A 12,295-nucleotide genomic window follows, 5' to 3' on the forward strand; every position below is an offset into this window, starting at 1 on the left:
GTCTGAGACAATGATTCAAAGTCAGGCATGGAGAGATGTCCATGACAACTTGTTTTATATTGCCATTTTATAATTGACTGACTCGCAGTGATTTGTTTAAAGATAGGTGTACAGCTCATTGACGATCAGGTAGGAGTTATGCTTTTTTTTTTTATCAAGGAGGTAGATTAGAAGATGTACATTGGGGTTTGCCCACACAACATTTCGCCTGGGTGTCAAACAAGGGTGTTAAAACAAGGGTGTTTGAGACCCACCACAACCAGACTACCCCCACAGCATAACACAAAGGTTCAGGCTTTTGCTTTGTAGATACATAGTCATGCACTGTTTTGTATTCATGGTTAAACATATTGGCAACTGTTAAAAACATATAATCACATATTTAACTTAACTTTGACACTTTGAACATATATGCGAATACACAGTGGGAATACTTGATAGGTCTTTTTATACAGTGGACCGACACTTTAAGTTGTCAAGTGTATCTACACATTGGCATATTGGTGATATGAAGAGATATCGTATTACACAGATAGCAATACACAGTATACCAAAAATGATGCAACTCACCCCGTATAACAGAAATCACTACTTCATAACCGTGCTATTAAACATATTTGAACAAATTCTAAACACATCTGAAGTTGGTTTCGTGAAGATGTCTTTATGGTAGAATGTCCCTCTTCAGCTGTGGGTTGAATTGCACACAGTGTATCTCCTTACGTCTGCCCTCAGACGCTTTTAAGAAAGTTTTCTTCTTCAATACGCGTCCCGTTGGTTCGCAGACGTCGGACGGGACCCATGACTACAACTCCCGCAGTCCTCACCTCACCAACACACGGCCATGACTGAAGTCCTCACACGCTCAAAGCTAAGCCACTACCCGGTGTCCGCGACTACAACCCCCACAAGGCTCGGCAGAGAGCCGGAAGCCGCCTCGGTTCCGGTGTCACCGTGAGAGGGGCTCGCCGTCCGTTTCCTGCTGCAGTGAGGAGCGCGGCGTCGAGAGAGACTGGGAGCACACAGCCACCTAACAACACCCACCGCTTGTAGTATACAATGAAACTCTTACCGGCACTGCCCTATCTCGATATCCGCTTCTTCACGTCAATATTACTGGTAAGCGCGTGTGTTTCTTGCTTTGCAAAGGGCGAGAAAATGTCTTAGCTGCGGTGGGCTAACCCTAGCCGGTCAGGTTAGCTCCGCAGCCGTCATATAAACCATGGGAGGGGGGGACGGGTCACTAATCTAACATACTGCAAGTTCATCTAAGTAGCCCGTATAGAAAAAACCGGAAAACTACACGTCCCCGATCGTGAGATACCTGTCAAATTAAAGTATAACCTAAACGGCCTAGCACACACACACCCAAAGATGATGTGTGTGGATCACACGTCACAGGGCCGGTTGTCATGTTTAATCGGTGTTAACTGGTGTTTCTTTCTGAGTGAGATGTGTGTCTCTCATGTGGAGATAAATTGCACATTTCTCAGTGGACTCCGTGCAGCTGTGTGCCTCCTCCGGAGTGATGCTGGTCGCTGGGTGAATTCCTCTGTTGTGGCTCATTCTGATTGGCTGACAACCCGGAACTGGACACAGCCGCAGCTGTGTGATGTTTGAGTTTAGGCCTTAAATGAAAACTTTGTGTTTTGAATGAATTTCAGGTCTCCCAGGAAATGATATGATCCTAACTACATGAATGGCCGAGTCAGTGGATCAATACACATAGTGTGCCTAACAGTTAGTCACTGATAGGCGGAACGAGGTGGAGTGCACCGGCGGCTCTGTCGGCCATGGTTTAGTGACATAGGTATATGAGATGAGCCTCATTGTGTGTTATGGAAAACTACCCTAGATCGAGTCTAGAGCGTGCGTAGCCGTTCTGTGATATGCAAATGGCGTTACTGTGACGCCGAGACCACACTGATGGTTCGTCCTGTCGTCACAGGCCATATAAGTTTGACAGAGCTAAGTTGACAAAGATGTCCGGTTGGAGAAGGATGTCAGTAGTGTTTGGATCAGATCAACGCCTGCTCAATGTATTTACAACGCTATAACAGCTGTGACAATTTAGACGTTTATACCAAATTGAATACAACATTGTAGGCAAGCTATGCCACTGTGTGATTACCATCTTTCATGACTCTTTTCCAACGTGTCGGGCCCCTAGAGTACGTTTCATTTGTTGAGGCAAAATTAAACGTGTTACTTAATTAACTGCTTGAGTAAAATTAATTTGCATAGAAAATAGTGTTCATTTCCATGCGTATACTTGCAAAACTACATTTTTTGAAGGATTACTTAAGGGAATCAGCCTTATTAGTGTGGGAGATTGTGGTTGGTGTGACTTGGAAGTGAACAGAATAAAAAGGAACCATTTTTCAAGGACATCAAAGTAGTGATTGATCCTGACCTGTGCTCAAACCCGTTGTCTACAGGTGATGGGCCTCTCGACACCGGGGCAGTCAGAGATCACCAGTCTTGACACAGGCAACATTGAGGAAATCCTCAGTAAGTCCTCAGAACTTTTTATTTTCCATTATCTTATCTTAACTATCTTAACTGCGAAATACAGCTTGGTGGAACTTGACACTGTGAGCTGACTAAGACGCCTGTTGTATTGCTTGCAGATAATGCTGGGGTGGCATTAGTCAACTTCTATGCAGATTGGTAAGTCTATCCTTGTCCTGTTCTCTATGACATATCTTTTTTTATTATGAATTGAATATGAATGAATATGATTCTAATGCAATTTTATGGACTCATTCATTTACAATTAATGTCAAACTTGACAGTTGGTCTTACCTTGTTAAAATGCTTCTATCAAAGAGTAGTCTCTGATTTAACTTCTTTCATATTTTCTGGTTAACGTATCATTTGTTACACTTGTAACACGTTAAAGACGGCGATATTGCCGCTGTTATACTAAAGGTCTTAAGGGGCTCATGTAGTCGGCTGTGTGTCTCAGGTGTCGGTTCAGCCAGATGCTCCATCCCATCTTTGAGGAGGCCTCCAACCTGGCCCGGGAGGAGTACCCGGACATCACGCAGGTCGTCTTCGCCCGCGTCGACTGCGACCAACATTGTACGTCTTGCATTCCCACTCACGAGTTTGTCGGTTGGGTGGCGGCCCTACATTAGTGTCTTTGTCAAATGTGTGGCCTGAATTCTGATTCTAAAGTGTCGAGGTAAAAAAAAAACCGACCTGTACCTAATACCTGAAAGAAAGTCGGGATAGTGCTCATCACGGCAACACTAACTTACAGCAAAGCCATTTAAACATTAGTTGGATACTGTTTGGATAAGTGTTTTGCTCCCCTGTTTGTCCAAGGTTCAGACAGCGACTTAAACACACACACGCACGGACACGCGCACGCTCACGCACACGCGCGCGCACACACACTAGTCAGAATAACCACACAGCGGCTCTGCTTCTCCGTGTCCCCTATACTAATGCACAGATACAGAGACACACCAAAGCCGCGGCACATGAACCGCCAGCCACAGCCTTTTGAGATAAAGCAAATTAAATAGAATTATTGATGACCTGCAAACTGTTTGAAGACTAATGACAAAACTACTGCTGCCTGTGAAGACTGGAGGCTTAGAGACACCCCGCGGAGAGATTGACACTCACACACACACACACACACACACACACACACACACACACACACACACACACACACACACTTGCACACACACACACACACACACACTTGCACACACACACTCAAGCACACAAATTCATTCACTGTGTGCCAAGAGAATATTTACTCTTGGCGGGGGGCAGCTTTTATGTAGCAGATCAGAGCCCAGCCCTGACTGAAGTCAGTGTTTCCTGGCTGCCGTTTATCTCTCGTCTGTGTGCAGCCCTACCCTCCCACTTGTTTACATTTTTATCTACTCTACTTTTCATTTAATCTCTCTTTTTTTTTTTCCTCTCCCGGTCACTCTTTAGCGGACATCGCCCAGAGGTACCGCATATCAAAGTACCCCACGCTGAAGTTGTTCCGGAACGGAATGATGATGAAGAGGGAGTACAGGGGCCAGAGGTCGGTGGCGGCCATCGCAGACTTCATCCGCCAGCAGAAGGTGGACCCCATCAAGGAGGTGAACTCCCTGGAGGAGCTCAACAAAGTGGATGTGAGTTTGAAATGAGTACACATAAATACATGAAGTGACTAGTGTCTATGCTGCTATGGGCCCCCGATGGCCGTTCTACGCGAGATGGGGGACGTTCTCCTCCTCCTCACGTCCCGCCTGTGCTTTCTCCTCCTGCTCTGGGGTCATCAGAGGAGCAAGAGAAACATCATAGGATACTTTGAAACAAAGGACTCGGACGGCTACCACACATTCGAGAAGGTGGCCAACATCCTTCGAGACGACTGCGTGTTCTTCGCTGCGTTCGGGTAAGACTGAACGGCCGTGCGCGCACAAGCTCGTTTCATCGCTTTCCCCACCTGTTCCAGCCCGTCCACTGGGTTAACTGACCACTGCGTTGACATGAAGAGTAATTTCAGGATTTGGCTCCATGGCTTCCCGGCGTGTTGCTTCTCTCTGTCCTCCCCAGTGAGGTGTCCCAGGCCGAGCGCTTCAGCGGAGACAACGTGATCTTCAAGCCTGTGGGAGAGACCGTCCCGGACATGGTCTTCCTGGGCTCCCTACCCAGCTTCGACCTCAGCTACGCCTGGACCCAGGACAAGTGTGTCCCACTCGTCCGGGAAATCACCTTTGAAAATGGAGAGGTGTGTGTGTGTGTTCTTTTTACGCATTCCACACACGCATTCCACGCGCTCCGGTGGCACAGGGCGATGGTGGAAACGCATTGCCATTGGAGATACCGTGACTCTCTCTCTCTCTTTGTCTCTGTGGTTTCCCCCCCCCCCAGGAACTGACGGAAGAAGGAATCCCCTTCCTCATCCTGTTCCACGTCAAGGAAGACACGGAGAGCTTGGAGCTGTTCCAACAGGAAGTGGCCCGCCAGCTAATCAGTGAAAAAGGTGCGCCGTAGGCAGGACAGTGACCGCGCGCGGGAGTCGCGACTGCGCTGGTCTATGCGGGCGGACACTCTGGCCCGCGGCGGCGGCGCCGAGCGTCATTGTGGAACAGGAATGACCAGCTCCTGGTGTCAACAAAGGGCCAGTGTGTGGTCTGGCGTGCGCTGACTCCTCCCTCGTTCCACAGGCTCTATAAACTTCCTGCATGCCGATTGTGAAAAGTTCCGCCATCCACTGCTGCACATCCAGAAGACCCCCGCAGAGTGTCCCGTCATCGCCATCGACTCCTTCAGGCACATGTATGTCTTCCCCGAGTTCAAAGACCTCATGTGAGTATACTACGTTTATTTACAACCTTTTTAATCCATGGATATAGGACGCACACGCACACGCACACACACACACACACACACACACACACACACACACACACACACACACACGCACACGCACAATCCGAGCGGAGATGTCACACCTTTTGAAATCAGTCCTTTATTAATGGGCCAGGACACCGGTGCTCATGTGACATGATTTGGCACGTGCAATTAGGGCTAAACTAATCCAGTCTAATCTGATTTAATCCTATTTATTCTGCCCACCACCACTCTGTCCCCCCATCCTCTCCAATCATGGTTTGATCAGATAGGCGTCGCCCTGAGGACCCCACCATCCAAGCAACCTAATTTCATCACATCACTATCTCTCCCACCAGTGCATGTGGCACACACAGCCCGTAATGACATTAGTACAACGTATGGTTGGTGTGTGTGTGTGTGTGTGTGTGTGTGTGTGTGTGTGTGTGTGTGTGTGTGTGTGTACAACAGCCTTGTGTTGCGCGCTGTTCTGACACACAGCTAGCTTTAATCGCTGGGCTTTCCTGTTCCACTGGGCTCTTGTCACGCGGCCCTCCATCATTAATAAAGCACACTTCAAAGCGTGGTGTTAATGTGGATTAATGTTGCCACGCGACCCGTCCCGGGAGACTAATGTCTCTTATTGCTTGTCCACAGTAATATTATTTTATTTCAACGCGGGGTCCAGAATTGCCGCCCTTTCCCCGTTGCGGTGTGTGTGGGGGAATGTGCCAGGGGATGCAGCCACGAGGCAGACCGCTAATATGATTCCACGTGTGCTTGTCAAATTCAGGATCCATGGCAAGCTGAGACAGTTTGTGCTGGACCTCCACTCTGGGAAGCTCCATCGAGAGTTCCACCACGGACCCGACCCCACAGACAGCACGCCCGGCCAGGTGAGCCCCCCCCCCGCCCCCGCCCCCCCCGCCCAGCACCGCAGGCTACTCAAACCACCCCGCTGCCGTGTTGCCGCTAAGCCGAGCGCGTCTGTGTGTGTGTGTGTGTGTGTGTGTGTGTGTTTTTTGATCCAGGAGAACATGATAGAAGTGGTGGCCAGCAACCCCCCAGACAGCTCCTTCCAGAAGCTGGCCCCCAGCGAAACCCGCTATACCATCCTCAGCAGGGACCGCGACGAGCTGTGACCTCCGCCCGGCGCCTCACACGGATCTCTAGACTCCACGCCGCGCCCCGGGGGCCAGGGAGGGGGAGGGGAGGGCCGGGGAGGGGAGGGGAGGGGAGGGGGAGGGGGAGGGCAGGGCCAGGGAGGGAGGGAGGGAGGGGGAGGGGAGGGGGTCGGACAGGCCAGCGGGACACAACAGCAACACCAACACCCTTACTGAAGAAATATGAGGAGATGGAGGAGGTGCAGTCCACGACACAGCTGTGTTGGAATAACCTATATTTTCATAACTCTTACACGTACAATTTTTATTTTGGATAAACAGAGGGAGGGCGGTGTTTAGGCGGGCTTTAGGACATCAAAAAAGTGTTTTTACTTTTTTTTGGCGCTTGTAAATATGTGTGTGCTACGTTGGCATGTCTGTCACCATGGTCTAAATTAAACGCAGAGTTTTCTTTATTTTATTTTTTGTTTGTAAGAAAAAAAAAAGAAAAAATCAAACCAAGGTGGGCCCCCCCCCGCTCCAGGCCTCCGGTTCAGTTCTGTGGGTTTTCCAGTACAGTTCAGTGTGTCCTCTGCTCCAGAGTTCTACAAAATCCGTTTGTGTAGCGCAATGTACAATAACATGTTAGTTTGAAGTAGCGACTTTGTGAGTTCTCGTGCATATCGGCCTCTTAACACCCTAGATATTTCGCCAACAGACAGTAGAAAGTGACCCGTGACCCCCTGGTAAAAGAAGCAGGGGCGGCCGGCCGGCGCCGCCCTGAACGGTACTACACGGTTAAGGACGGGCTCGTGTTTCCCATGAAGCTCTGCAACACGGCCCTGAGTTATTGCGATGTCTGGTCTAACCTGTCTTTGCTGAGAAGGACTCCCCCCCCCCCCCCCCCTCCCTCGTGTCTGACCCCAGCTATGAGACAGCTTCCTGGTGCGGAGCACAAGGTCTACCACCGGGGAGGATTTGATTCATATTTCTTCATGGAAGGCTCCTCGTTTGATTTCCCCCATAGCGTTTGCGAGGTCCAGGCCCGGTTCAATGTGGCTGTGCTGTAGGGTAACTCGAGGCATTGGGACGAATCTGTTAGTTGTTCGATGCTGTGCACCTTTGCCTTCTTTTTATTATTATTTTTTTTTCCAACAGGCCCACGGCAGCCTGCATGTTGATGTAAACAAAGGGAGATTTGGGGGAGATGGGGGACGACGAACAACATTTTTTAAAATCAAGTCATTACATCACAATGAGAGTAGCCGACTTGAAAAAAAAAGTAAATTAAAACCATTTTACAAGATGCCGTGTTGTCTGACTGCTTATTTTTGTGTCTACTTCTTCATTCGTACAGTGACAGGGTTTACGCTGAGGGTCAAGAGGGTGGAAAATCTGTTTTAATTTGGTAATTAAAAGGCAGCATTAATGGCATGTTTGGATCAATGTCGTGATCTAGTTAGGAGGCACTTTTATACAATTAAGCATTTACATATTCAAATCGCATCCATACATGAAAGTAGTGTTATAGTTTTGCTGTTTAAAGTAAGTATTAGGACAGCATTTCACAGAACAGGGAGGGAATACGAGTATATATTGCCCTGAACAACACAAATGCTTTCCAGACAAAATGATAGTTGACAAAAAACAATCCAGTTAGTGTTGATAGTGCCGTCACTTCCACTCTGCCATGCTGTAGTGTGACTCATGAGACGGCCGTCGTCCACAGGGCGGCGGGGGGGTCCTGACCCCCGCCGTGGAAACGTCTTTCAGTCCGTCTTCTCGGGGGGCTCGTGGTCCGGCGGCGCGTTCAACCGTTTCATCTGCAGCTCCACCGTGGCTCTGCGCTGCTTCTGGACCAGGTTCCCCCCAGCGAAGCCCAGCACGCCGCCCCCCAGGGCCGCCGCGATCCCGGCCGCTTTGAACCCCGCCAGCAGGCCGATGGGACCCCCGAGGACCCCCCCCAGAAGGGCCCCTGCCACGGGCAGCACGGCCAACTTGTAGCCCACCGCCTACAGACACACAGACAGACAGAGGGACAATCATCAGTTCCTTTCAAACAGTGGATATGTATTTCATAGGAAAAATACATATTACAGTCTGCCGAGAAAAACACACACACACACACACACACCTTTGGAGTTGGGGTTCCTTTGAGGCTGCTAGACTTCGTTTTGCGATACAAGACGCGTATATTCTTTAATGATTGATCACACATTGACACACGGAACAGGGGAGAGGAATTCAAACGGGTCTACACCCCAGCCGGGGGGCTTCAAAGAGTGTTGGTTTTATTATTAGTAGTATTATTATCTGTGTTAGTGAGGAATCAGAGAGATGTGGGGCCCCGCCCACGTTATTACAGCCTTATCATCACAGCAGAAGGTGCTCTTTAAGGTTGATGGCAATTAATAGGAGTTCTGACCACACACACACACACACACACACACACACACACACACACACACACACACACACACACACACACACACACACACACACACACACACACACACACACACACACACACACACACACACACACACACACACACACACCTTGATTATACTTCACCATTAATCCGGTTCAAAAGCTTGCGTCCCTCGTCCCAGCCCATGGCCGTCGAGGTAATTTTTTATTTAATCGGAGTTCAGTTGAAAGGGTTTTGGGTGGTCGAAAAAAAGATGGCGACGGTCTGAGCAATTGTGAACGCAGAGGCGTGCGTTCATGTTGTCTGAAGCGATGACGGATAACCGCGGTTCAAACGCACGCCGGAACATCTGACATGGCTTTCATCTTCTGTATCTCCCTGAACCTCCTCTCCTTAGACCAGCTCTGCTGACACAGAGCAAATGTCACCTTCAACATCTGTCCCCATTCATCATTTTGTGACATATGGAGAAATTGCTCATCAATAAACCTCTAACAGATCGTTAATAAACACGGATTAAATTCGGCACCGAGTTGTGACTCTTTGTGTGGCTGTGTTTTTAGCTTCAAACGTCTTTAAACGTACGCGATTTGAGCTTACATTGACAACCACGCAAATCTTTTGCCGTGGTTTGGTCACATGCCAACACGTGACTTGATCAACACATAAAGACGTCGTCCAAGTGCCAGGACACACAGCTCGAGATGGACCCGCCGCCGGTCGCTCTAACGTCTGATCCTAAAAGAAAACTTGCGACGCAATTAAAGAACAAATAAAAGACAAAAATAAATAACAAAAAATAAATATAAAGAACAAACAAGGACACTAGGCCGTGCGCGGTCATGGTCCCACGTGGCACGAGGCCAGCTGGGTCGGGGTGTCCGTCGTGGGCCGCGGTCGCACTGGTAGTTCAGACAACACACAGGAATGTCAGATGGAGCTTTTCTAACCAGTGGCCACTCAATATCGCCTCACGTTCACGCACACATTCACACACCGCCGGCGGAGTCGACCACGCAGGGCGACAGCCAGCTCCGTGGGGAGCAGTGAGGGCGCGGCGTCTCGCTCGGGGACACCTCAACACCTCCAGGGGACCGACATAGCAACCTTCCGGTTACCAGTCAACCGAGCTCTACCTCCTGAGCCACACGCCGCCCATAACCGTTCCTAGGGAGCTAACATCTGGAGTCCTTCGTGGTCAGGGCCGTTCAGTTTCAGGATCCAGCGGTTATGGCTGAATCCCAGCTGAAAGGTCGGGGTATTACCGTGCAAAGGGTTGAAAGTGAAAGGACATTATGTACGTTGGGAATTGACCTAAGACCTGGATGAAAAAGGACAAATACTTCTTGAACATTCTGCTGGTTGCAGCTAAAAAGGCTTTAACTAGGAAGTGGTTATCACAGCAGAGCCCAACTCTAAATGGATGGATGGACGTCACAATGGACATTTACAAGATGGAAAAGATAACAGCGTTTGTCAATCATAAAACAGAGCAATTTACTTCATACTTTAAAAAGTGGATTCACTTTGTAACGCCCCAAAGGCCTGATTTTGTTTTCACTGATCGCTAGTCATTTCACAAACAGACTGCTCCCTAACTGTTTTACTGTTCATTCTACTTTAATTTTATTTCTTTACTGTATTGTGTCGGTATGTGTGTGCTTTTGAGAGACTTTTTCAAATTTGTTCTATTCATGTCATAATGGTGAGCACACACAGAAACTACGATGAATGACGTGGAAATGTTTGACACTAAAAACCAATAAAAAATAAATTACAAAAAAAAGAAAGTGAAAGGACATTACGGAGGCTTGTGAGTGGAAGCGGCCAACGTGGTTCTATACTGAAGCAGTGTAAGGGAACTCAACGCGGTTCTACATTGAAGCAGTGTAAGGGAACTCAACGCGGTTCTATATTGAAGCAGTGTAAGGGAACTCAACGTGGTTCTACATTGAAGCAGTGTAAGGGAACTCAACGCGGTTCTATACTGAAGCAGTGTAAGGGAACTCAACGCGGTTCTATATTGAAGCAGTGTAAGGGAACTCAATGTGGTCTCCACACGCATGGCAGTGCCCCTGAGCAGGGCTCGATTCGATGCCTCAAATAAAATCACATCCTTCACTCCATGAAGTAAGATACATGATTACATGAATGCCATTTTACACTGCCGCCAAACGATTGTCTGGATATATTATCTTTCAAATTATACATCGCATGTGTCTTGATATGAACTCGTTCATGACAAATTAGACGCATCCATTGTATGCAAGGTTGAGGAAGGTGGCGGACTAAGTGTATTCCATCCACTTGTTGTCAGTATACACTAGTTTGATTGTTTGTAATGTGTTGTGTGAAATATCTTTTAAAAGATTTCCGCCGCTAAAATCTGTGTGAGGATTTACTTTTCCTATACTCTGTGCAGGAGTCCTATTGCTGCTATTAATCAGTCCTTCAAACAACACACACACACACACACACACACACACGGCCTGGTCAACACTCGTACCCTGTGTCTCCATCAGTCATCCGTCCCGTTCCTCTTCCCTCTCTATTTCCTTAATTGCAGCTTTCCTTCGTATTTGAGCAGATCAATAGGGACAAACGCTGTGGAATGGCTGGGAGGCAAAGTGCCATCGATCTCTCCATCTCGGAAACATCACTCTCTCTCACACACACACACACACACACACACACACACACACACACACACACACACACACACACACACACACACACACACACACACACACACACACACACACTCGGCAACTGGTGCACGTACACACCTTCCCCAGACTCCTGGTCCCCTCCACCACGTTGGCAGCTGCTGTGTTGACGTTGTCTTCTATGCTGTCAATCTTCTCCTGCTGGGACTGATGGACAGGGTTATACACTGGAGACCACCCCCCCCCCCCACACACACACACATTTATAAACATTCACACGCGCATGCATAAACACAATCACACGCATGCATGCACGCACACACACACGCACGCACGCATGCACACGCACATAATATGCATGTGCCGAAGGACTGAACCATATATTGTAATTTACATATTTGTGTAACCGATATCGCAAAATTAAAAACTTGGTATTCTGCATATAAAAGACAGCATAGAAACAGAATAGAAGAACATGTGTGAATAACATGTTGTGTTGTGAAATGTGATAGCCCAGTCCTCCTCTTAACAGCCTGATTCTACTTAATAGTATCCCACGGCTCTCCTAGAAGGTAAGGCTGATTCTGAGAAACACAACTGCACCTACATGTTGTTACATGTTATCAGCAGCATTATCAGCATCTTCTTAATTTACCATCATCACAACATGTGGACACGTACGCTGACGGTAACTACACAGAACATGATATTCCAGTGTAACACACAAACCAACCAACATATGG

General features: G+C 48.2%; 3 protein-coding genes across 3 annotated transcripts in view; 1 reads left to right on the forward strand and 2 right to left on the reverse strand.

Moving 5' to 3' along the window:
* Positions 1 to 791, reverse strand: part of LOC311371336 (inversin-like) — a gene marked incomplete at its 3' end in the record, with an annotated part of 13,026 nt that extends 12,235 nt beyond the window's left edge. The window contains exon 1 of the mRNA XM_084489480.1: positions 571 to 791. The remainder of the gene's footprint in view (positions 1 to 570) is intronic.
* Positions 792 to 973: 182 nt separating this feature from the next.
* On the forward strand, positions 974 to 7,763 carry erp44 (endoplasmic reticulum protein 44). Its single transcript, XM_084489481.1, has 11 exons — positions 974 to 1,119; positions 2,439 to 2,511; positions 2,631 to 2,670; positions 2,969 to 3,084; positions 3,961 to 4,145; positions 4,296 to 4,411; positions 4,573 to 4,747; positions 4,891 to 5,002; positions 5,187 to 5,328; positions 6,146 to 6,248; positions 6,384 to 7,763. Exons 1-11 carry the CDS (start codon positions 1,060 to 1,062, stop codon positions 6,492 to 6,494), a joined length of 1,233 nt encoding a protein of 410 aa, XP_084345607.1. The 5' UTR covers positions 974 to 1,059; the 3' UTR covers positions 6,495 to 7,763.
* On the reverse strand, positions 7,556 to 12,289 carry stx17 (syntaxin 17). Its single transcript, XM_084489482.1, has 2 exons — positions 11,673 to 12,289; positions 7,556 to 8,467 (listed from the first exon to the last, which is right to left on the reverse strand). Exons 1-2 carry the CDS (start codon positions 11,823 to 11,825, stop codon positions 8,225 to 8,227), a joined length of 396 nt encoding a protein of 131 aa, XP_084345608.1. The 5' UTR covers positions 11,826 to 12,289; the 3' UTR covers positions 7,556 to 8,224.
* Between the last annotated feature and the right edge of the window lie 6 nt (positions 12,290 to 12,295).

Source organism: Micromesistius poutassou (assembly GCF_964030765.1).
Source record: "Micromesistius poutassou genome assembly, contig: SCAFFOLD_728, whole genome shotgun sequence".
In the NCBI taxonomy this organism is placed as follows: domain Eukaryota; kingdom Metazoa; phylum Chordata; class Actinopteri; order Gadiformes; family Gadidae; genus Micromesistius; species Micromesistius poutassou.